This window comes from Mytilus galloprovincialis, chromosome 1 (assembly GCF_965363235.1).
Source record: "Mytilus galloprovincialis chromosome 1, xbMytGall1.hap1.1, whole genome shotgun sequence".
Classification (NCBI taxonomy): Eukaryota; Metazoa; Mollusca; class Bivalvia; order Mytilida; family Mytilidae; genus Mytilus; species Mytilus galloprovincialis.
Genome location: NC_134838.1, coordinates 43112264 through 43139270, shown reverse-complemented (window position 1 = coordinate 43139270; position 27007 = coordinate 43112264). Strand labels below are relative to the sequence as shown.

At 31.6% G+C, this 27007-nt stretch overlaps 2 protein-coding genes across 2 annotated transcripts; one reads left to right on the top strand and one right to left on the bottom strand.

Moving 5' to 3' along the window:
• Window positions 1–9447: 9447 nt before the first annotated feature.
• LOC143060943 (uncharacterized) lies at window positions 9448–12549 on the top strand. The gene is made up of 6 exons (XM_076233654.1): window positions 9448–9501; window positions 9848–9993; window positions 10209–10428; window positions 11144–11337; window positions 11593–11661; window positions 11899–12549. Exons 1-6 carry the CDS (start codon window positions 9495–9497, stop codon window positions 12547–12549), a joined length of 1287 nt encoding a protein of 428 aa, XP_076089769.1. The 5' UTR covers window positions 9448–9494.
• A 5-nt stretch (window positions 12550–12554) lies between these two features.
• On the bottom strand, window positions 12555–16495 carry LOC143075229 (uncharacterized). The gene is made up of 2 exons (XM_076250588.1): window positions 16134–16495; window positions 12555–14537 (listed from the first exon to the last, which is right to left on the bottom strand). The coding sequence occupies exons 1-2, from the start codon at window positions 16330–16332 to the stop codon at window positions 13369–13371; spliced, it is 1368 nt and encodes a 455-aa protein (XP_076106703.1). The 5' UTR covers window positions 16333–16495; the 3' UTR covers window positions 12555–13368.
• Window positions 16496–27007: the final 10512 nt, after the last annotated feature.

Genomic DNA, 27007 nt, shown 5'->3' with positions numbered 1-27007 from the left:
AAATTTGCTGACCTAAATCACAGACGATCCTTTTTACAAGATCAACCTTAATGCATGCATATATTATTAATATGTTTTCGTCCCGCACATGCATGAAATAAGTGCAACTAGATATTAAGCAAGCAACAATCAATCAATCAATAAACTAAAAACAAATATTTCAACACTTTGGCAAATGTACATTAACTTAAAGTAGAACACATTTCAACTCCAATCGTGATGAGATGTTTGTGCAGGGAAGAGGTCTTAAAATCAAAGATCCAACATGTAGCTCGATCTTTCATCGGGAATCGGATTTAACTTGCAGTTTAAGATGTGGATAGAACATATTTTTTGGATAAAAAAGACATCAGTTTAAATCCGTAAATTAACGCTACAGTATACACACACAGTATTAGCGATGGCCTTAGTAGCAAATACCGATATTGTTATATTAACAAATCGAACCGGTACTTTGCAAATAGACTATTTTGCTTTTATTTAGAATCCTACATATATATCTTCCCTGTTAATATTTATATGTAACATTCAGGGTTTTACCTTGTTTCGCATAGAAAAGCATAGAGTCTAATACACACACTGTTTATGTCTTTGTCAATGGATGTTGACAGGGCAACAGAAATAAGGTTACGGATTGAAATTTTGGACTATCAACTCAGTTACTTTATCCATGACAATTATAATCCAATGAATAATCAATTGAATGTTTTTTCTTTCTTTCATATTGGGACATTGCATAAGAAAAGAACATTTGCCATTAGAACCCGTGAGAGTATAAATTATAAGCGCAAGATTTGCAAAATAAATGCAGAATGTCTACTACACTATGGACACCCAAAATGTTTACTTTAACAATCAGGTATAATCCTTCCTGTTACATATTGTGTTTATGTATCATATTCTCGTTTGCACAGTAAGACAATGAATTAGCTATTAATTTCCAACTTCCTTTGTAAGGTGACCTATTGTTGCTTAAATCCACTGTATCAAGTATCTTATAGATAGATAATTCATTATTTTATATTAGAAAGAAACCGTATGGGTACTCATACGCACCAGTAATTTAAAATTAATCTATTTGCTGTTAAGAATCTTCCTTCATGGAAAATTTCAAAGAGGGAAATTAGAAATTTTGAAATGAAAACAAAACTCTGTTAATTTTAATGCTGACAAAAATTGAATTATTATACTTTACGACAAAACTATATTGTAATTTTGGAATAACAAACTTCTTTTCTATAGATGGTATCAAGTATTTGTAGTATTTTACTACTTTAAAAAAAAATATGTTTCAATGTTTATTATTTAGATGTCTTTTAGATTCTTTCAGTCGATCGGTTTCATAGGGGGAAACAAAGAACGCATCACATTTTGTTAATTTTGTTAATTTATTAAGTGGCTGTTTTATACCCGAAACTCGAAGAGTGAATGCCAATACAGCTGATCAAGAATATTTACCATGGCCAATACAGAAACAATAATTTTCAACGGCTTAACGACGAAACTTACAGTTTAGAAACACATTTGAACTGATTACTTGTCAGCCATTACACGATTGGTCAGTTTTGATGAGATTTCTCATATCTCAACCAAATACTTAATAACGCAACTCCAGCGAAATAATGTTTTTAATCCTTATATTTCTACTTTTGAATGGTTTCGATCTACGAAAATGAAACGGTCATGTCAATAATTGAAAATTACATTCAGAAAAGCTGTGGAAAATATCCGCTTCGATGCGCAATAAAAGACAGAAAATATTTTTTTTTTATTGATGATAAAGTCACAAAATATAAAAGAATAAATATCTCATGCAGAAAATGTTCGAGGCGTTATACACAATTTCAACCGGAAATTAATATCCTGATTAGATCATGGACTACAATTCAAACAAAATAACCTAGAGGTAATAGCAAATAACATCTAAAAAAATAAAATTAAAACTCCTTTTGAACATTAGAAATCATGCATGCCGTTGATTTTATTCAAGGTTTTATGTGTTGTCCGAACTGACAGAGTTTAGGTGAATAAAGTTTTGAATACGTAAGGTTAACCTGTCCAAAACTTCATCATTACCACCATCATTAATGTCAAATGTAGGTGTGTCTATGTCACAATGTTTCTCTTCTTTGCATAGTTTTCGTATAAAAGTGTTTAAATCATTATACATTTGACCTCTTTCAGCTGGAGGTTTGCTTCTGCAAATACCGATTTCAGCTCGCAAAAATTTATTTCTCACTTTTTCAATTGTCTTGGACATATACAACTTAACAATGTCAAGGTCATTGTCCCCAACATCTAGACCAAAGGAGATGACAACTCTTGAAAATCGCGCTTCATTAACAGTCTCCAATTCTGTTTTTATTTTTTTATAAATTTCTTTGGGACTTTTTTTATCGTTACATTTGTGTAAAATGGTTATACCTTGGCCTGCTTGTGGTTCACTATCCAAATGGCCTATTATAATGGTAGTCAGTGATGCGTACGTAGGCTGTACCATTACTTTTCGTGACCAGAAGCTTGTAGATATATTACATGCATTTGCACACAAACTTTGATTGGCAACTTCCTGGCTTCCTATTCCTGTATGGCTTTCTATTGTTTGATTGTTTTCTTGTAATTGTGTCTGACCTTCTGCTTCATTTGCCGGAGCTGGTGTGTGTGCCTGATCTGATTCTTGTGCTGTTCTTTCTACATCAGTCGGTAATTCCTGTCTTATATTACAACAAATCCAAAAACAACCAAACCAACAAAGTAAAAGAGAAAATACAAAAATAATAATTAATATTATGGAAAAAGTTCGGTGTTTTGTGTCATAACAGTTTTTCAATAATGCACTAATCGACGCACCGATATCTATACTTGCAAGTATGGTTGTTGCTATTGAGAAATTTGTCATCTCCCATTCTGACAGAATAAGGCTGTAGAACAAAACAAATATATCAAATTCTATTTCAAGTACTCTATAGATTATCATAACCCTCAAACCTGTCTCCGTTTCGTCGCCAAAGTGTTGAAACACTTCTCGTAACAGGCAAGTAAGACCTAAAAAGCCCCCATAATAAATTAGTATAAATGTCACAATGAGGATAAAGAATCCTAAAGCAGCGTTGCTTTCTTTGTAAGTTTCATTGTTTACCACAACCACAGCTATAAATCCGATGATATTAAAAACTATTCCAAGAATAATTCTTATCTGTAAAATTCTATATTTACATATTTCCCTGTTTTCTAAGATGTTTTCAAATTCATGATTCTCACAAGTGTTCCCGAAACATGCAAGAAAGCAAGCTGTTGCTGAATCCACGTAGAAATCCGGATCAAGAGACATTATTTTGGAAAAGAAAAATCTCAGTAAAATAAAAGGTTCTACACCACCAAGTAATGTTTGTACAAAATCAATTATGGCGTCAAAGAATAACATTAATATTGGCGAATACTAAGTAATATGTAATTTAATAGTTGATGTTTAAACAATTAACGTGATAAGGTATTTTAAATTTTGTATTGATTTGATGTTAAGGTGTATGGACACATTTTATTTGCAACACGATACTTATATTAAAATTTTGATAATTATCTTATACTTATTTATAAGAAACGGAAATATGAAGATGCATCTATTGGGCACACAAATGACAACCTAAAATATTTTAGAAATTGGATAAAAATTAGTGTTGTCAAATCGAAAACTTTTGCCTAACCGGTTACTCGAATAATCGTTCGACCGATTAACTAGTTAACCGGTAGTTTAAGTTAATGTTTTAATGCCTTATCAATAGTACCCTACACATCGATATAAGAAGATGTAGTATGAGTGTCAATGTGACTACCTTCCATCTAAGTCATACATTTTTATTATACGATGAATTTATGTTTGTCCGACGGAGATTGTACATTCAGATGTGGGTCTACACAATATAAGATCAAAAATGAAATAATGAAGTAAATCGTAAAATTTAATCGTATTACTGATTAAAAATTACTGTTAACTGTTAAAACCAAGTAACTAATTTTATTTCCTTGAGATCTTGCCCCGAGCTGAGAGACAAGTTCTAATTAATTTTATATTTTTGGATTAACAATAGCAATCAATATACTGAACATTATTGATCCTTCAAATTAATTATCACGACGACAATTTTTAAAGAAAACACAACTATTTAATGATTTCCATGCAAATTTATATCAAATCTATTAAAATTGAAAAAAGTCCGGTTAACCGGTTAGCGTTTTTGGTATTCGGTATCAGACATATTTAATTCTACGAGATCAAGACGTTTTTTTTTTCAATCTGAAGTTAGTACAAACGCCATAGTTGATACCGTGTATTTGATTATTAAAAGTCAAACTTCGACAGGAATCTTCACAGACAAGCCTGATAATACCAAAGGACAAACATAAATTCAGCGTATAATAAAAATGTATGACTTGGATGGAAGGTAGTCACATTGACACTCATACTACATCTTCTTATATCGATGTGTAGGGTACTATTGATAAGGCATTAAAACATTAACTTAAACTACCGGTTAACTAGTTAATCGGTCGAACGATTATTCGAGTAACCGGTTAGGCAAAAGTTTTCGATTTGACAACACTAGTATTTACTACATCAATGTTAATTTGCTTAATTTTATGAATTTAAAGACAAATATCCTGAAAAATGATATATGGTAATTTATGAGCGATTTTTCAAAGGCTTACAAGGTTGTCGCACCGCCATTTTTTGACGTAAAAACGAACTCAACTCAAATTTACGTCAATTGTTTGCTTATCAGTGCTCTTATAATGGTAGAATTTTATGATTATTTAAAATGTTATTTTTCTTAATTTTTCAAAAATCTAAAATACATCAACTTTCAATAAGTAGTTAAAAAGCACCGTCGGTTTTGCGGAGTCTTACAAGAATGTCGCACTTGCTTAAAACAACGTTTCAGTCGAAGTTTTGGTTTGAACGTTACGAAATATTTTTTTAATAATTCCAGAAATTCTGAAAACGGTTATGATATGAATATTTGTCATATTTAAATACTTTCAGTTGATATTTGTATTAATAGATGTAACTTTGACCGAGACCCTATAAACTTTTATTTACAGAAGTAAAGAAATCTGCCGCAGATAGAATAAAACTCTGGAAAGCTAAGAAAATTGAGAAAAAGAAAGAAAAAAACAAGAATTATTATTTGAAAAAGAAACTAAGTAATGAAATAAAACAGCCAAAACAAACACTTTCAATGACAAATTCTGCAATAAAAAGGAGAAAAGTAAGAAAAAGCAAAAAGAGAAAAGAGAAAAGGAAACAAAAAGAAAACAATCCTATCCTAAGGAAACTGCCGTAATTGAGCAAATACCCCTTTATCGGAAAACTTTCGCAAATAGAACGGAAAAAAGTCGCGCCTTAAAAAAATTAAAACAATCTTTACCATTAACGCCGAACAGAAGAACAGCAGTAATGGCTTCTTACTTCAGCAGTAAAAAATCACCGACAGTTTCCAATTTGGAAAAAAGGAATGTTGTTGTAACGCCAGAAGATAAAAACGACATACACATAGGAAAGGCGGTTATCCACGATTTACGTGAAATTGTCGACAAAACCAAGTTATTAAGAACAGATGGTGCAAGAACTGCAATCAGCATCATAACGGCGTCTACAAATGGATCAAAAGTTCAAAATGAAAAGAAAAAAGTTTTATTAGCAAAAAAAAAAAAGGACTTTCTGTAAAACGAATTTCCGGCGGAAAAAATGTAAGAGGCAAAATTTTAAGTTCAGAAGAGTCCTGTTGGAAATATATTCAAAGGAAAACCAGAAAAGACGACAATTTCCCCTGAAATAAAAACAATTGCATATGACTTTTGGTTGCACCCCGACAATTCCCGGCCGTCTCCAAATAAAACAGATATTAAACGTGTTCGTATCGCACCAAAATAATTTTCAAAACATACTATATATATATATACCTATTTTGGATAAAACCCAAACAGAAATATTTCATGAATTCAAAATTAAATATCCTGAAATCAGTATGAACCAAAGAACTTTTGAACGTTTGAAACCATTTTTCGTTAGAGCAGCTTCTCTAAAGGACAGACTCACGTGTTGCTGTCGTTATCATGTCGAGGCTAAGTCCTTATTTCTGAAGTGTATGGAGCTTACTAGAAAGAAACATATTCACCCGCAATTATCGGAAGAAGAAAAAAAATAAGTTCCCCGTATATGAGCATCTTACCGACATAGCGGTTGCTACTTTGTGTGGCAAAGACACAACAAATGACTGTTTTAATAAAGCCTGTCTTGATAGAAAATGCACCGAATTTGGTGTGCGCTTACTTGATTTATCCGATCAGGAACTTAGTGACCACCCAGAGGCTCCAACTGTAAGTTGGGGGAAAATATGAGTAAAAAATGTATATAACAGTGCATAATAAAAGAAAACTCACATTAGTACGAAAATGCTCAAAGCCGTCTGAAATGTTTGCACACTTTAAACATGTTTTAGATCATTTTGCAGGTCATCAATTTCGCGCATACTGGCAAAATGCTCAACTCAAATCTCTAAAGGAAAATTTACCCCAAAATAATTGTATTGTGATTCATGACTATTCTGAAAACTATGCATGTAAGGAAAGGGTGGAGGTGCAAACGACATACTTTCAGAGAACAGAAGTCACGATTCATGTTTCGATCATTTATAGATATTCTGTTTTAGAGCTTGATGGTGTTGAAAGTTTTCCCGATGATCCCTGTATCGTAACCGAACATTTCTTCGAAATCAGTTCTGATGAAAAACATGACCAGTGTTTTACTAGTAAAGTTCAGTCTTTGGTTAAAGAATATCTTAATTTGATTAGTTACAATGTGAATGTTTTTCACGAATTTACGGACGACTGTCCCGTGCAATATAAATCTCGCAATTGTTTCGGTACATTGCGAAATATTTGTGTTGAAAATAACTACTATCTATTTATAAGGAACTATTTTGAAAAAAAGTCACGGAAAGGGGCCTCAGGACGCTGCTGGAGGTTTTTTTTTTTAAAAATCACGTCGATTTAGCAGTTTTGCGAGGCAGCGCCGTTGTTCAAAATGCGCATATTTTTTTTAACTACTGTGAAAAAAACCTAAAGGATACGAAGTCACATTATTGTAGGAGGAGAATATTTCGCTTTGTAGATACAATTACTCGTGATTCGGTTAAAGCATATAAACCTATCCCGGTTATAAGAAGTTTACACCAAGTTTTAAATTCAGAACCAGAAAAACTATATATGTCATGTTATTCGTGTGAAGAATGTGTGAATGGAAATTATAACATGTGTACAAACAACGCCATTGGTCGCAAAGAGGTCGTGCCTATTAGACCTGATGACAAAGGTACTATAGACGACGACGAAAACGACAATGAATATACTGTACAATATCCGACTTGATTGTAGAGGGAACAGTACTCGCACTTTATACTGATGAGAAAATGCCGAGTTTTATTTATAGCGCGCATCTTCTTGTCCTGAAAAAACTAAGAACAAGTGAAGTTGACGATTGGGGTGTTTCTTCTAGAAAAAACACAAAAATCATTCGAGCACAGTACTTTAAATCAGACTTAAATAGATCAGAACTGTCATATAAATTAATTAGACGAAAAAAAAAACCAATTGTACCAGAGGCATCTGTAATTTATATTTCACCACAGGTAAGAGTGAATTCTCGATTTGCACTTACTCTTCCCGAAACCGTGCATCTGGACATACTATCTGTACTAGATGAAATGGGAAGTTGAGCTTAGATAATGTAATAAAGTTTACTGTGACAAATTATAATCTTTGATTTATTCACAAAAGAAATAAATATAGATTAAGTAGTACATATCCTTGGAATGTCCTTAATATATGTTAAAGTGAAACAGAAATTGTAAATACATGTGCGATAAGCGATACGTTCCAAACAAGCAAGCTCCCGATTCTTGCTTTCGTTTTTTTTTTCATACAATATAAATCAACAATGAATGAATTAAAATAATTGTTTGACACATACTGATCATATTGAAAGAAAAAAGAAAAAAAAGGTGTGTTGTTCACATACAAACAAACATTTTCCCCGATCAATACATCAATTATAGTGTTTCGGGTCTTTCTCAAGTTCGCCTCTAGATGCGGGATTTTTCACTGTGTTGAAGGCCCTTTGTTGGCCGTTGATTGTTTTGTACATTTTTGGTCGGGTTGTTGTCTCTTTGACACATTCCCTGTTTCAATTTTTTTTTACTTTAAACAAAAAACAAAGGAACACGTATTTATGGTCAATCACATTTATTACGTAAAAAAACCTTTAAATAAAAACGTCGCGACGTTGTGTTACGCTTACATGTACGATCATCGCGCGTAACGTCATAAAATTTCGTAGAGCTTTGAACGTAACAAAGAATATGACGTCATCACAGTTTTTCAAGATGGTTGAAAGAAGATAGCCAGAAAGATTAAAACAAATCAGAGAAAAAATGTCCCCTTCAGATGATCAAAACCTGTACACATTTTTTTCTTTTAGTAAAAGACATAAGTAGCATTTAACCTTTTCTCTGCTATTATATTATATAACAGCTTTCTATTATATCTGCAGACATTGTTTTGAAAGATTTGATTTTGTTTAATAGGAATCATTCACGACTTTTCACGCGAGGCGGCGTTGCAGTTCTATAGGTGGTTAGTTGGACGCTTGATTTCACGGAAACGCTTGACGCGTAGATAAACAAATGGACGTCAACGATCAGTACTTGTATTGGCCTCTTAAAAGGTTAAAGAATGAGCTGGCAAGTCGTGGTGCAGTTGGAACAGGAAGAAAGGCAGACCTTATTGAAAGGTTTTTTAATATAATATTTCTTTTTAATGAAGCTTATCATGGCTAATACCCTGCTAAATTCAGCGAGAAAGTCTGTCACTTTCCATTTGTTTAGAATATAATATAGTTATCCCGTTACGTATGTTTATGCATATCGCCACATGTAAATATATTTCATATAAAACTACGTTTTTGTAAATATGTATTTTAAAGTCATTTCTCTTTTTGAATGTTATTTTAGGACTGAAGCCCCACCCCCCTTTGGGTCAATCAGCAGGCCCCCCTTATGAAAAGTTCATTAAAAAAATAAGGAGATTTCATATGAATTGCGAACTGAGACAACTATCCAATGTCTTGTACATTTTAATTCAATAAATGCAATTTTAGAATGTACTGAAATATTATTTTGTAATTTTCACTTGTCAGAGAACACCTTCACCTTTATTCATTTTTTTTTACTCAAATTTGAAACAACACATTTTTGCCTTTCTTTTGTAGACTAAGAGCATATGATAGAAATCAGAATTTTAAAAATCCTGTTATCCATGCTCCAGAACCATTGGAAGTAGAATGGCCTGTTTCAGGATTTAAACAGTTGAAAAAGGAGCACAAGGTTATCATGCGGACATTATCACGAGAGCAAATAGAGGCTTATTTCTTGTATAGGATGGCAGGTAGGAACATGTTGTTAACCCTGTTTATTTATAATCTTCACGAATGATTTATAATAACTGTTTTTTTGTACCTACACAATCTTTTTGCATCAAATTATTACAACTGTATAAATGTACCTTCACATTTAAGTATTTAAAAGAGAAGCATGAGAAGGAAGAACCAAAGGGGGAACACTGAAGTTATAAAGAAACAGAAGCAACAAAATTTTAAGTAAAAAAAATATATACCATAAAAAAATTATAAAAAAGAAAAGGAAAAACCTCAATAACAAAACTTCACATAGAAAACTAGGGACTAGAAAATCATACTTAAAATTGATCAAATTATGTAGTTTTTATCTTTTAGAGGACAATGTGTATAGTGGTGACCTACAATCTATGACAAAGGGGCAACTGATGTTTGAGAGCCATAGAGTTTTAGCTTGTTCTATTTTGAAAAATGATAATGGAATATTTCTTAGTGGTGTGGTTGGAGCAGCTATGAAGAAAAAGGTATCATTACTCTTTCTGCTACTTATCTTTATCTTAGTGGAGAAATATTTAGTAATCATGCATCTTCACTTATTATTAATTTTGAAAGATACATTTATTTCTACATGTGAGTTGTTCATTATTTTTTAAATGTCAGCTTCACTCCAAAAGATCAAACATGATATTTCCTTGCTTCTGTTTCTGTTGTTCAAATTTAAAATTTGTTTTGTTTTCAGGTAACTTACAACTACAGGTTGAAACTTGAAAAGAGCTCTGGTGATCCAATGAACTCACACTGTGAATGTCCTGCTGGAAGGGGACCACATGGATCCTGCAAGCATGTAGCAGCAGTACTAATAATGATTAGTGATTTCATTACAACTGGCAATGTAAACACAGGAAGGTCTTGTACTGACACTTTGATGATGTTTACCAAGCCAAAATCATCATATAGTGGTATGTATTTTTTATGATTTCCATTGAGCAAAACTGTAGTGGTAGCCTAAAGCCACCTGACGAGTACCCTTGGCAGGGACGAAACAGTTTAGGCAAAAATCTCATTAATCACCAGAAATTTGATAAAGCTTACCAATTTTATAAATTGCAATCACCTACTTTATATAATTTTTTTCACATTTGTAATACACCTTAACTTGAAGACAGTTATTAAATTGTTAAATGTATGTTAAATTGACATATTTCCCCTGGTCTAGCATTTTCAATTACCAATTAAGATCTGCAGTATAAAATGGAAGATGTGGTATGAGTGTCATTATGGTCAATGTGTCCAAGTTACAATCCAAGTTACAATATAAAAGACAGTTTTCAACATGGATCCTAAGCTCACATGGAAAAGCAAGCTATAAATGGCCACAAAAAATTCTATTGTAAAACTATTTAAACCTGACAACCAACAGTCCAATAATCTATATAAAAAAGTAACACCTATGAACCACACCAGCAAATGACAACCATCTGACTACAATGTATAAATTGCATTGACATATAAGTATCATTTAATACAAAATGGACCACAACATGAATCTGTATTCATGGTTTGGGTACAAAAAATTGTATGATTAATGCTACCAATTAACTAGCTAAAAAGTAACTTCCAAGTAATTTGTTGCATAGTAAAATGCATTTTTGCAGTTTACATCTGTTCTTTAAGGGTCTCCAGTGAAAGCAGAAAAGTTACCAACCAAGAGAACGCTTGCACCAGTTTATCTGGCTGACCCCAGACCGTTGAAATACAGAAACTGCCCTGGTTATAATGACCACATCAAAAACACGGTTACTAACTACTGCAGTGTATCCTCTATGGACTTGTCCATAAGATACCTGTATGAAAAAGCTGATATTCAGGTAAGTGTAATTGTTTAATATAATTGTATGAATATTTCAACATTAACAGTTTAACAGAATAAATAAAACAATAAATATAACATATTATATACTATATATATATATCTATATTGGTAAATTCATTATTCTGTATGTACAAATGTATATAATAAACACTGACCCTCATATATTAACAACATTAAATATATATTTATAAATTTCATTTGTTCCATTTAATAATATCATAAATCACTTCATTGCTTATATTATTTTCAGGCAGCAGCTAAAGATCATGATTATTGTACCATGCCTTTAACTGAGCATTGGATTGATAGAGCAAATAAGGTATTAAAAACTGGTTTAATAGATTTGGATCAGTTTTGTTCAAAAATTGAGTTATTCCCCTTTGTCCTAGAAATATGCTAAAAATGTAAATTCAAGTTACCAAGGAAAAATTACATAAGGATGCATGAAGTTCATCAATTATTCATATGTTAAATTATTAAAAGTTTTTCTTTTCTTAATTTACCAGTTCTTATTATGAGAATCAATCAATCAGCATAATATTCTGTTTTCATATAGGTAACACAATCAGATGTGGATTTGATTGAGAGGTCTACCCGCCTACAAAGTTGCAGTCCCAAGTGGTTAGAAGAAAGAAGATTTAGACTGACAGCATCTACCTTTGGAGAGATTTGTAAAGTTACTTCAAGACGGAACACTGACAAATTTTGTCACTCACTTTTTTATGGCTCAAATATTCAGAGCAAGGCACTTAGTCATGGCAAAAACTATGAAGCTAAAGCATTGAAAGCTTTCAATTTAAAATTTGATAAGAATGCTAAAAGATGTGGTTTTTATGTCAGTATTGATAAATCTTTTCTAGGTGCTTCACCTGATGCCATTTTAGAGGATGGTCAATCAATTGTTGAAATTAAATGCCCCTACAATGGAAGAAATGAGGATGTTAAGCCTGGTCCAAATTTCAAATTTTTACAGATGGATAATAATGGCAATATTGTTTTGAAAGAGAGCAGTAATTATTATGATCAAATTCAAGGGCAGCTTTTTGTCACCAAAAGATCTCTGTGTTACTTTGTTGTTTATACATTATGTGACTTGTTTGTACAAAAAATCAACCTTAATGAGGAGTATTGTAATAACTGTCTTGTTCCAAAACTGGAGTCATTTTACCAAAGAGTTTTCAGACCATATGTTGCTTCAACTTTGTAAATTTGTAGTAAAAATCATATGAAATTCAATTAAAACAAAGTAATACTTTCAATACATATTCACTGGTAACATCTAGTTAATCAAATTCTATGGTTACAGTATTTAATTGGTAATTTGATGAAATTGAGAATGAAAAAAACATTACAAGATTATTTCTCTAAAAGACTGATTTGATTTAAAAAAATAATTGCCCCTTTAACATATCTGTAATTTTTCTTATTAAACAAATCTCTTTAAGTTGTTTGTACTATGCTGGTTTAAATCTTTATCTTTATTTTCTACCTATAAAATCACAGGGACAGATAACTCTTTTAATTCCATTGATTGAACTGTTATCCCATTATACTTTTTAAGGTTAAGAATGACTTACTGGAGCAAGCAAAATATTTATATAAACTGAATGAAGAAATGATTTATTACCTTATATAATGGAAGAGCTAATTCTTTAATTTGCTAATCCCAATTATTCAGTATGTATTAATCAATTTTGAAATGCAAGATAATTATTATAACATTCAATATTTGTATTAACCAGTAAATACTAATTTTTGACGTACATGCTAGAATCTGAAAAATGTAACTTTACAATTTTCTTTTATTAAAAAAAATAAAAAAATAATGCTATAAATGAAAAAAAAATCATATATAAATTTTTATTTAGTGATAAATATACCGGTATTGAGTTGTTGGAATAATTTTAACTTTTTTCATTAGGGCTTTAAATAATATATGGTAAGTGGTTTTTTGATGATGGAGGCCTTTATGTGATCTTTTATCAAGTGAAATAGATGTATAAAGTCACATTGTATTTTCAAAACATCAAGCATTTCTGTGTACAATATTTTTTCTGAAATTTGAAATTGCAAAACAAATAAAAACAATTCTGGAACCCAATTGCAGCTTTGACTTACAAATTCCATGTTTTAATATTTTAAAACTTTTTGTTAAACCAATAACTCTCTCTATGTGTATTCGCTTTGAAGCAACCCTTCTATCATGAAGAACTTCAGCTGGATCTAACTGAGATTTACCTTTCAAGAAATTTGGTATGTTAACTTGAACCCCTTGATTTGCAAATAGATCTTGCACAAGTATACCCCTGTCTGCCATAATGGAATCCCCTTTTTCAAAAGATTGAGATGCAGGGTCAAGTAGATTGGACTTCTCAATAATTTGCCTGTCTGATGCAGAACCTCCATACGAATCTGATATAAAAGTTATAGCACCTCGTGGACTGCATCCAATCATGGCCTTTAGTGTGTTTTTGTGTTTATAATTAGACCAGGTAGCACTCTGAGACTCTACATTTGATGGTCTTTCTATAGGTATTTCGGTAGCATCCATTATCACTCTGGTTTTGGGAAATTTTTTAGAGAAATCACTAGGCATGGTTTCTTTTATTATTTCTTGAGAAGGCCAAATATTAATTTCTTTAAGCTGAAAATACATGTAATTAATCCAAGTGATGATGATCCTAGAAACTGTTGATTGTGAGACTTGAAACAGCATTGACAACTCTATATCCTCTTTGTTTTGTCTTAGTTTGATTAAAGTCATAAAAAGTTGATCAACAGGATTGAGTAATGTACACTTAAATTCAAGTTCAAATGCACTTGGTCCAAGGCAATGAAAAAACATCATGTAATGGTCAAAATCTTGGAAACCGGTATAATAGTTGATAATTTTGTTATCTTCTTTGAACGATTCTATTGAAAATTTACCAAATGATGGAATGTCACATTGGATATTTTTGCTTTTCTGTGAGGATTCAATATCATTGATTATGATTGACTCTTGAGCCTCTTTTGTTGTTTCAATTTCAGTTTCATATTGGACATCTATAGAATCATCATTAATTAAAAGTGGTATTGCTAGTGAAGCATCAGATCTACTTTTAAACCTTTTTGCTCTTGGAGACTCTTCAGAACACGTCTTCATAAATTTAAACACAGAAGGAATAGCATTTTCAGTAAGTCTGCAGCGATCACCTGCAAAAAACAATGCATTTGTTAACATCAAATAAGTATAGGAAGATGTGGTATGAGTGTCAATGAGACAACTTTCATATCCACTTTATCAACATTTTAAAGCTACAAGTTTAAGTAAATGCAGTGCCAGTTGTAAAACAACACATTTTAAAATACTTTGACCTTATGTTAGTTCATATAAAAATAAGAAGATGTGGTATAATTGCCTATGACAAAACTCTGCACCAGTGACCAAATGACATGGAAACTATAAATATTTGATGAATTATGTTAAGATGGATTTTTTTTAGCCTTCTTATATTTAGTTACATTTTTTTTGCATGGTAATTTTGGGCTTTAAATACTTGTTCTTTATAGATATTGTATAGCCCTTGTCAATATTCTTAAACAGCAGTATGTACATACATGTCTGTGCATGTTGACAACTAGATGTGTTGGGTAACTTGTGTTGTTGAGTTGCTGTATCAAAGATGGATAGTACATTTTTACATGTACAGTTGCTGTATACATGTATATCATTTATTTTCAAATTTAAGGATTTAAATAGAAGTAAACCAATCTAATAAAAAATAAACTTCCCAACAGCTCATAAGATTTTTCTTTAGAAGCCTTGATCTGTTGATTTCATTGTCTGCTGGTTTTCCTAGGGAAAGAAAACAAAAAAACACAAAGCAACATGCAAACAAAAAAAAATTAAATGTACCCATTTTCAGTGTTTTTTATACTATCAAACAATATTTATACTAGATAAAAAAATTTTTTTATAAAAACAACACTTCCTATTAATATGAAAAAAGTAAAAGAAAAATTAAAACATCTATACATTTTACATGCATGTATTCATTTGTATTTTGTTATTCAATTTCAGGTGCAAAATGTACATGTATCATGGTGTTTTACATATTAGGCAATGACTTAGAGTGAAGTGTAAAAGAAAACCATGTATGAAGCTATATCAAAAGAAATAAACATCTTAATGGCTTTATTATTTTGTGATAGGCCTTTGAATTTTTTTTTATCAGCTTGACAAAAAATTAAACTACCACTTGCGAGTATTTCTAACAAGAGTTTTTTAATCATACATGTCAAAGTTTATTTCACATGTACTACATAGTTCCTTTTCTTCAAGTTTAACCAAGAAAATAAAATTTTCTACAATAGATGATAGAGTCTATAAGTTTACAGAAAACATCAAACCAGTCATTTACAGTGCCGAAACATTTTCACGGTATTATATTAATTTATGATATTTAAAGTAACCTTATTTTAAGTTGAGTTGCATATATACATGTATACATAATAACAAAGAACATGAGCTCTTTAAAGGACTGATATTAATAAACAAAACATGTACATGTAATAACATAAGATATATCAATACAAAGGCCACAATAGCACATACACACACACACACACACACATAATCAATTAAAAGAAAGTACCTAAAACACTGAAATTGGATACAAGTCGCATAAAAAAAATGCACAAAATATCAAATTTTAATTTCAAACCAATGTCAATACTATAAGAAAAAAAAAACATTTATAAATTTCAAACCAACACAGTCACATCAAACATTTCTCTGATATTACTAACCTGACAATGTTCTTCGGTAATCAGTGGCAAGAAAATGGTCATAGCAAACAACGTCATGTTGACCAGGATTCCACAACTTCTTTGTTTTAACATCAGTTCTCCTGATTGCAACCCTCCATTTCATCCTCAATGTCGGATCATTCGGAAACCGATGTCCCCCTGAAGCCTTACACCCAGGCACACAACATCTTTGGGGCATGTTATAGTTCTACAAAGCTTGAAAGATTTTAAAATATATGTTCACGTCGTTGTGGCACTGTTTGTTTACGTTGGTTACAAGCGTCTGACGTGATTCAAACGCTCGATTAACCACCTATGGAACACCAACGCCACCTATTGCGTAAAATATGGAGGGTGATTCCTATTGTTATAATAATCAATGTAATCAATACGTAATCACTTGTAATTTTAACTTAATTGTACTGCTCAAATTATTGGGCGTCATAATTGACAATAAAAGACTTTGTATTATATTGTATTCATCAAAACTACTTTTATCAGTATTAAAGGAAATAATCTAACGAAAAAGTAAACGAAAAAGAAAGTTTTTCATTTGTTTTTAGGTCATAATAATTTATTTTAATAAAAGAAGAATTAGGATTCTAATGCAGCATATTAAAATAAATACCATTTAATAAATATTTTGGCTTAAAATGATAGAAATGAAAAAGTCCGCGAAATTGCTGCATTGTGTTTAGCATCTTAACAATGTGACGTCATATGAATACTAACGATGTCAAACATAAACACTTGAGGTACGCTTCAGAAAGGTTTCAATATTGACAAAAAGAAGATTTTGAGGCTCAAAATGCGACTTTCATGTTTATTTTGTGAGAAATTCCATACCAAAAAAAAAAATAGTTTTCAAAATGGTGGTTTTCTTAGTTACGGACTGGTAGAACGTGGAATTTACCCCTTCAAAATATTTGTCAACGTCCAATGAAAATTATCGTTACAAACGAATTGCATTAGAATTTCTCAGTTTATTCAACGTACGATTTAAGCAAGCGAGAGCACCTGTAAGGTTGGTTCATAATATTTTCGGAAAATAAAAGAAAAATGATGTCGCCTTGTTGTTTGGTTTAGGATTTTCTTTTATTTATACTACAAAAAAACCACCAGAAACTTGAAATCAACTATTGAAATTGTGTGTCCAATATCTTCTCTTGAGTTTCTGTTTCCATGCCCTACACGTTTACTGAACAAAACAAACGTACTAACAGACGAACTAGCACACAACAATTCGAAGCACAATCATGTTCGGATAACGTTTACACAGTCAGGAATGTACTTCGTCAAAATTATCTCCCCATTACGCCAGTTAATTTTCACAATCGTAGAAATGGAAGCCATTGTAGGGATGACGCGCTGCCAATTTTGCTCTTGGAAACCGATAAATTTATCCGCATAGCACCATTACGATCCTTATATGTCAGTTGTATTATAAAAGACAAATATATTTACTTGCTAATGAGCATCAGTTAATGATCTTGTCTGCATTGATTCAACTTAAAACTATTGTCTAATCGGTTGTCAGGTGGAATTTTTAAAATTTCATAAACATTTAAAAAAAATTCTAATTAAATATTTCGTGGAAGGGCAGACTAGATTTTTTTAGTGGTTGAAGACTATAAACCTTAGTTATCCCACACAAAAAAAATGATTTTTTTCGAAGATATGCATTTTCATCATCCAACTTGAAAGACTGTCGTCAAGTACTTTTAGTAAAAAAAAATAGACATTCGAACACACCTACTCTGTTTTTATGATTCATTGGATAGGTATTTCACTTGACCCATATATTTCATCTTTTAGTACTGTGATTTTTTTATGTTATAAAGTCAACCTGTAGCTTTAATATATAAAAATATTAGAATCTGAAGCGAGATGATGTATCAAATATTCTTGCTTTGTTCGTTTTCAAGACAAAATATTCAACTCAAACACACCATAACATAAAAAGGTGCACTAGATTTTCTCTTTTCAATACAATTGTTACCCATTTTTTAGAATTTTTCTTGAGTCACATAATGGAAGGGCAGAAACGAAAATTACAGAACTAATAGATTAATATGTTCTCCGTCCGTGGTAATTTTTTCAAAAAAATCGGAGGTTATGCATTTTCTACATCCAACGTGATAGATACCCATGTCGTTGACTTGATATCTAATTGTTATGCTCAACTATGTAATAGATAAATTGAAACCTTATGCAAATGGTGTTTTTAAAATAGAACACTTCGTAATTGAGAAGAAAATTGTCATTTTATTTGTTTCAATTAACTTTTAAATTGTTTGTTACTATAGTAAACATTACAGTAAGCATTTATCGCCTTCTCTAACAAAGAGCTTCGATTCTTTTGTTGTTTCAACCGGGTTTCCGCCTGTACATGGTACATGTATCTGGAGAAAACTAATATATCAGCAAATATTCTTCAAACAATTCTTTTTCTTTCAAATCAAATTGTTAAAATACGACCTAATATGCCTTCGAAATACACATTTTTTTAAAATAAGTTCATATCTAAATGCGATAGCAAAAGATTGATAACGTTACAGTTTACTCTGCTAAGGCCGATACTTTCTAAAGAATGCACCATGCACTCTTCTTTATCCTTATGAATTGTCGGTTTTTATCATGTTGAAAATTTTATGCTTTGTGTATGTATGCAACATTGCATTGTAAAAATAGTTTCAGAAAATTTAAAACTTTAATTACTATAGTTATACTACAGGTACATTGATGTAGGTATAGTTGACATTACATTTTCCCCTTTTAAACAGTCACACACAAAAAGCATGGAATTCAACAGAAAACAGAAACTCTTGAAACGTCGGCAACAAAACCTTTCCCCATACTATAAAAACAGAAATATAAAATCCACCGAGTTTATGTATACAAATATCAAAGAAGCAACAACAACAAAAAAAAAAGCGAGCATACAGCGCAAAAAAGGCCGAAAAAAGGAAAAAAATAGAAAGAGAAAGCAAACACTTTACTAAAAAAACATAAGACGGCTCTAAAAATGTGTTCAGTAACAGGACTACTAAACACAGAGGCATTTAGAGATTGAAACACGCATTACCAAGAACACCGAAAAGGCGATCGGCTAACCTCGCTGCCTACCTACCTCCAGCAAACAAAATCTCCAGCAGTTGAAATTCTTAGAGAGGCAGAAGTGTTGTATCTTCACCAGAAGACTAGATGGATATGTCAATAGAAAAGACTGCTCTAGAAGATATAAAGACAGCCATTTGAAAGTTGCAAAATAAATAAACTCATCATAGATACCAGGATTGAAATTTTATATTAACGCCAGACGCGCGTTTCGTCTACGAAAAACTCATCAGTGACGCTCGAATCAAAAAATGTTAAAAATGGCAAAATTAAGTACGAAGTTGAAGAGCATTGAGGAAAAATTCCTAAAAGTTTTGCCAAATACAGCTAAGGTAAGGTAATATATTCCTGAGGTAGAAAAAGAGATCAAATGATTCCGTCATGAACGGTCTAGTAGCATCCATCAGTGGTGAAAAGGTTACATAGACCATGTTTAGCAAAAAAGTAGGACTACCATTAAGACGATTGAAATGGGGAACCGATTAAGGACAACGATTTTAAATTCAGAAAATTTTGCTCGGCCTATGTATGCAGAAAGCCACCCAAAGACGCTTTATCTGAAGAAACACAACGATTGTGGTCTAATGTTTTGATGAATCCCGGCACATCCCGTCATACATGCAACAAGGCAGATATGAAAGGATTGGCCCCAAAACGTACTCTAGTCACCAAGTATATCTACTTGAAAAAACACAAACCGAGGTATACATTGATTTTACTGCTGACTATCCATGCATAAAAATATTCAAGCGTACTTTTGAAAATTGTAAACCATAATTTCATATATCAAGTACGTCCGAAAGATAGAAAAAACCTGTTGCTGCAGGTACATGTACCACGTAGAAACCATAAGCGTATTCAAGTACTGCATGAACTTTCGGAAAAAGATATTGAACGAAAATGACGCATATGATAAAAATAATCATGTTTATGATTACATATGTGACCATAGCTCACAATTTCTAGATGCAAGTAATGATATGAAGCAGATTTAAATGTATAAGTGATATCCTATTCAAATTACAATGGGATAGACCGATGATTAATTGCAAGAACATCAGCTGAAAGATAATGCTTGCTTGTTTAATTTTTCTTGAGTCTTGAGTAGCTCTGTTTAAATTCAGCATCATATTAACAAATAACAAATCGGCGAGAACAGTTTGTTCCCATAGGAAAGGCAAATGTCGGATGAAAAACAAATCTATTGAACGTTACAAATACAATGTATGTTGTCAACTTATTGTTTCGGACGAATCTTAATTTGTTTTGACTTCTTAAAACAAGATAGTTGTATCTTAATTGGTGAAAAGGGAAGACAAATAAATGGTTAGAATATTCACAGTGGTCTTTGTAGATTTGGTTTATTCCCCTCATTTCTATGTTAGTCAAACATTTATGTGGTAGTTTCCTCACTGTCTCAATTGAAGATACGCCATGACCTGATTATAAAGTAGATTTATGTTTCAGTGCGATATCTTTTTTTTGCAATCACCTATCGGTCAATTTCTGTTCTAATAAAGTTCCACGGGTGGGTTTTTTCAATATTTTATACAATGTTAGATCCTCATTTTTTAAAGATCATGTTATACTAAATAATGGCTTTAACTTTTAATTGCTTTGTACATTAATTATTCGTGGATGTGATTTAAAATTTGAAGATATCATTATTCTGTAAAATAGATTATAGAATATTACCTATTCTATAAAGGATATGAAAAGTGAATAAACTAATGCTATGTTAAACTAATGTTCTACTGTCAAATCTCTTTAAAGTAGGTATTTGTTTTTTTGATTTTGTTTCAATTTTATCATGATTGAAAGATATTGCGTTCTTAAAATTAAAATTGAGACAAGATTAATATATTGCAAGATATAGAGAGCAAGTTGAGTTTTTATGATATTTATGTACGATAATTTTTTGTTATTTTTTCAGTAATGTCGCGATAATTTTTTTTGAACTTTTATTATTTCACTTCATGCAGAACAATACTATAATTTTCTGTGTGTACTCACCATTACGATTCAGTATGTAGGAATCAAATTCTGTTTTAAGTGATTTGTATATTAATTCTAATAGTATGATGTATTTTTAAAACACAAGTATTTAATTATAATCAAAACATAAGATATATACTCTTGTATTTGTTCGAAGTATTTTGTTTAGCGTTGAGTGGCTTTGGTGATCATATGCTTTCGAATGTTGATTGTTTTTCAAAGCAATAAGTTGGCGTGACAGGCATACGCTATCCGATTTTACCTAGCCATTGGATGGGCACAACGAAGCTGTTACGGGTTTGACGATATGTATGCATTATATTTTTAACCATCGTTTATTAATTAATTATATAAACAGAATGAATGTCTAATTCTCACGTCATTTTGATTACATAGTAATAAACCTTAACTTAATTTTCACTTCAATTATTATTATAATAAAATAAGTCGTTGCATTTCATTTGAAACGACCAATCATTATAAAGCAAGCGAATTATACTGATTACAGTGTCATTCATGTAAAAGATAACTGAAAAATTCGTCTAGAGTAAACATTAAGCGAATTGAAAACACTCAAAGTGTAATTCATCAAAATTGATAAAATTTGTACTAAGGGAGCTACCATTTGATTTTTATGGGGGCTAGGATGAAATTTGAAAAAATAGGCAGGACAGGAGTTTTGAGTAAAAAAAAAAAGGCAAGATGAGCAACTTGGTAAAAAAAAAAAGGCAGGATGACAATTTGTGTAAAAAAAGTCAGGATAACTAGTAAAAAAAAAGGCAGGACCGAATAGAGTAAAAAATAAAAAGGTAGGACAGAGATTACAACTAAAAAAAAAAGCAGGACAAAATTTTTCATCCTAGCCCCCCCCCCCCCCCATAAAAATCAAATGGTAGCTCCCTAAAGCGTAAACAATACATCGAAATTGTCGCACATATGACCTCAATGTTAGCTGATATGAAAAATCTGTGACATCTGTAGCTTCTGGACAAGAACAGCACCAGTATGGGTCACAGTCACTCGCTCCTCCTCGTATACATGCGCACCAATACCTCCACTACTTCCTTCGTTGTCATCACCACCTCTGGCTAGCCGACAAAGTAAGTAACAGCAGCAAAATATCTGCAATTAGACATGTATTAATTATAATGTGTTCTTACGGACTTATTTAAGAATTGACTGCTTCATTTTATAAATTTATTGGGGTGTAAAAGCGTTGACCAAAATACATTTGGTATGAAACGCTTTATTCTAAAAATGTGCCGACGGCCAACTCTTGACAACCAACTTAAAGAAGCATTGTAAACTTATAATTACGTTTTTTTGGCAAACATGACTTCTATCATTTTTTTTAAAAATCAACCTGTGCACTTTATCGTGTCATCATAAATGTTACATTTTGAAATGAAGGTTAATTTCAGAATGACGCGAGATTGCTGTTAGCCAATGAAAATAACGTATAATATTGAAACATACATGTAATGTGATTATTTACATTTGCTACATGCGTTTCACATCCGTACATTTTCGTTTATCGATGTTCCATAAGTTTTATGCGACTGCCATACAGGTGAGAGGTTTACCTAGCTTTAGAACCAGGTTTAATCCAACAGTGTGTACACAAGTCAGGAATATACCAGTTGTTTTCCATTCGTTTGACCTTTGGTTTATCCATTTTATGAAGGGACTTTTCTATTTAAATTTTCCTTGGAGTTTGGTATTTTTTAGCTCACCTGGCCCGAAGGGCCAAGTGAGCTTTTCTCATCACTTGGCGTCCGGCGTCCGTCGTCGTCCGTCGTCCTGCGTCCGTCGTCGTTAACTTTTACAAAAATCTTCTCCTCTGAAACTGTTGGGCCAAATTAATCCAAACTTGGCCATAATCATCATTGGGGTATCTAGTTTAGAAATTGTGTGGCGTGACCCCGCCAACCAACCAAGATGGCCGCCACGGCTAAAAATAGAACATAGGGGTAAAATGCAGTTTTTGGCTTATAACTCAAAAACCAAAGCATTTAGAGCAAATCTGACATGGGATAAAAATGTTCATCAGGTCAAGATCTATCTGCCCTGAAATTTTCAGATGAATCAGACAACCAGTTGTTGGGTTGCTGCCCCTAAATTGGTAATTTTAAGGAAATTTTGCTGTTTTTGGTTATTATCTTGAATATTATTATAGATAGAGATAAACTGTAAACAGCAATAATGTTCAGCAAAGTAAGATTTACAAATAAGTTAACATGACGGAAATGGTCAAATGACCCCTTTAAGAGTTATTGCCCTTTATAGTCAATTTTTAACCATTTTTTGTAGATCTTAGTTATCTTTTACAAAAATCTTCTCCTCTGAAACTGCTGGGCCAAATTAATCCAAACTTGGCCATAATCATCATTGGGGTATCTAGTTTAGAAATTGTGTGGCGTGACCCCGCCAACCAACCAAGATGGCCGCCACGGCTAAAAATAGAACATAGGGGTAAAATGCAGTTTTTGGCTTATAACTCAAAAACCAAAGCATTTAGAGCAAATCTGACAGGGGTAAAAATGTTCATCAGGTCAAGATCTATCTGCCCTGAATTTTTCAGGTGAATCGGACAACCTGTTGTTGGGTTGATGCCCCTAAATTGGTAATTGTAAGGAAATTTTCCCGTTTTTGGTTATTATCTTGAATATTATTATAGATAGAGATAAACTGTAAACAGCAATAATGTTCAGCAAAGTAAGATTTACAAATAAGTTAACATGACCGAAATGGTCAGTTGACCCCTTTAGGAGTTATTTCCCTATATAGTCAATTTTTAACAATTTTTTGTAAATCTTAGTTATCTTTTACAAAAATCTTCTCCTCTGATAATACGTGGCCAAATTAAACCAAACTTGGCCACAATCATCATTTGGGTATTTAGTTTTAAAAATGTGTGGCGTGACCCGGTCAACTTACCATGATGGCCGCCATGGCTAAAAGTAGAACATAGGGGGTAAAATTCAGTTTTTGGCTTATAACTCAAAAACCAAAGCATTTAGAGCAAATCTGACATGGGGTAAATGTTCATCAGGTCCAGATCTATCTGCCCTGAATTTTTCAGGTGAATCGGACAACCTGTTGTTGGGTTTTACAAAAATCTTCTCTGAAACTACTAAGCCAAGTTAATTATAGATAGAGATAATTGTAAGCAGTTAGAATGTTCAGTAAAGTAAGATGAACAAACACATCACCATCACCAAAACACAATTTTGTCATGAATCCATCTACGTCCTTTGTTTAATATTCACAAAAACCAAGGTGAGCGACACAGGCTCTTTAGAGCCTCTAGTTACAATTGTACTTTTTACTGACAAATACTTGTAATTATTCTTGGATCAAAATAATACTATTCGATCAAATTAGCAGTCATGAATGACAAATGGTATATGTACCAACTGGTTCAAGGTGTCTTTCTAAGGAACCATATTCATTGTATCAACATTATATCATTGATGCATGATGCAGAACAATTTCCTTACTCTATAATTCGTATTTTACTTGAACTCTTTTACCATTATAGTGTTACCTCAGATCTATACAATAACTTTTTTTTCTATTTCTATCTTTTGTATACCTTTGTAGCAACATTGATTTTGATCAGAATAAAGCACATGAATTATATAGTGATTTTGTGACAATAATGATGACTGTCCTCGACTACTTCATCGAGGGTTATAACACAATTAAATTAATTTAAAGGGCCCTATAAAGAGCTGTCATCACATTACATACAAGTTCATAAGATAAGACATAAATTGGAGATCTAAGAAAACAACATCGTTTAATACTATAAAAAATGCAATAAAAGGCCAGGACAGAACCTGATAATACAATTAACATCTTTAAAATATACCATTCAAAATCACATACCACTCAAAATATGTATATTTGTAGCTAATTTGCATTTATTATCTTTGAACATCTCCTTATCTCTGGATTTTTAGATAAATACTTTCCCAAACATTTATACACATTTAAATTTTCTTGTCAACATCGCATTGCAACAACTATATATATATATATATATAGAAGATATAACATATAAAAAAAACTGTAACAGACCCGCGGGTCCGTGAATGAATTAAAGTACCTATCAATAATGCCTTATTATGAGTCTGGATCTTTAGTATTCGTATTGTCATGCTGATTGTAGGGTGCACAGTTTTCTCTGCTTTCAAAATCTTTCAGTTTGAACCTGGTTTAATTACTACAATGAGCTTACTATAAACTGAATTTATGTTTTTAACTAATTAACCAAAATTAATAGTGGCATAAGTTACAAATGTAGAAGAAAACAGACTTACAAAATGTATCTAATAATGTACTATAAAAGATATAAAACAACTGCTGAAAGTACAAGGTTGTCCTGAAAAAGGAAGGATTTGCAGAAGCTTTAAAGTCTCCACTGGGGTAAAGCTGATGACCGTAACTGCATTCACGGTCATCCCAAGATGTCGGATGAAAAAAGGTCAGTATCTGTATTGTCTGTTAAAGGGTTTCTATATCATTTTCTTTAGAGCATACATTGGTACGATGTAAATTTATAAAAGATTCACACGGAAATCACAAATTACTACCGAGAAATGTGTATGAAACAGGAAATTGGATTTGAAAAAAATCGCTAAGATGACCGTAAATCATCATTAAAATATTTTCAAGATGACCGTAACATATAACAAGGATGACCGTGATTGGTAAAAAGATGACCGTAATTTGAAAAGGATGACAGTAACTTTTAAAGGGTAACCATCAATTCTAAGAAATATCCGTATTTGTATTACTTTTTTTTTGTATCAAATAGTTAATCGTGTTGGTATAAAACGTATTTATAAGATAGCATTATCCTATAGGTAGAAGAAAATAAATAATATAAGACGTGCTTCAAATATACGGAAGCCTTTTAGGGCCATGTTAATTTACTTTTTACAATTTGATATAACAAATTAATTCGATATAACAAATTATTAGTTTGATATAACAGATTATCAATTTGATATAACAGATTATCAATTTGATATAACAGATTTTCAATTTTGATATAACAAATTATTAGTTTGATATAACAAATTATTAATTTGATATAACAAATTATTAATTTGATATAACAAATTATTAATTTGATATAACAAATTAATAATTTGATATAACAAATTATAAATTTGATATAACAAATTATAAATTTGATATAACAAATTATCAATTTGATATAACAAATTATCAATTTGATATAATAAAATGTCAATTTAAAATAACAAATTGTATTTCATGTATTAATTGATTGTTAATCTGACGTCCAGTTACAAATATCTAATGCATATTTAAAACTCAATTTAAAGGTTTGTTTCGATAACCCACCTTCCTCCCCATTTTCCTTTGTTTGAGACAGTTTTCAGGAATGGTTTCTCAATTCCGTATAAGGGAACTGGTGTCTTAGAACGAACAAATATAAGAGAGAAATTTGATCAATTCATAATGCATATTTTCAATTCAAAGCGAAACGAAGAGTTCTATTGAGATATTGGTGTTTCTAGGAACATAGGAACATGCAAGGATAAAAAAAAACCTTCACTATCTTAAAAAAGCCTGACATGATGCTTTATTAATTTCAATAGGAAATTGAAAGGGTTTATTAAACATCCTTCAAATTCATCATTGCATTTGTCTTAAATAAATTTGTTTCAATATATATTTTTGATTTGGATTTTTTTATTAAAAATAAAGAAACATGCGCGAGATTTTGA

Excerpts from the sequence above, each read along its gene's own strand:
- LOC143060943 (XM_076233654.1), top strand. Across the intron at positions 9,994-10,208 it reads GAGCAGCTATGAAGAAAAAG|GTAACTTACAACTACAGGTT; the intron begins GTATCATTACTC and ends TTTTGTTTTCAG. Across the intron at positions 11,338-11,592 it reads ATGAAAAAGCTGATATTCAG|GCAGCAGCTAAAGATCATGA; the intron begins GTAAGTGTAATT and ends TATTATTTTCAG.
- LOC143075229 (XM_076250588.1), bottom strand. The coding sequence starts at position 16,332 with ATGCCCCAAAGATGTTGTGTGCCTGGGTGTAAGGCTTCAGGGGGACAT. Across the intron at positions 14,538-16,133 it reads TTACCGAAGAACATTGTCAG|GTGATCGCTGCAGACTTACT; the intron begins GTTAGTAATATC and ends TGTTTTTTGCAG.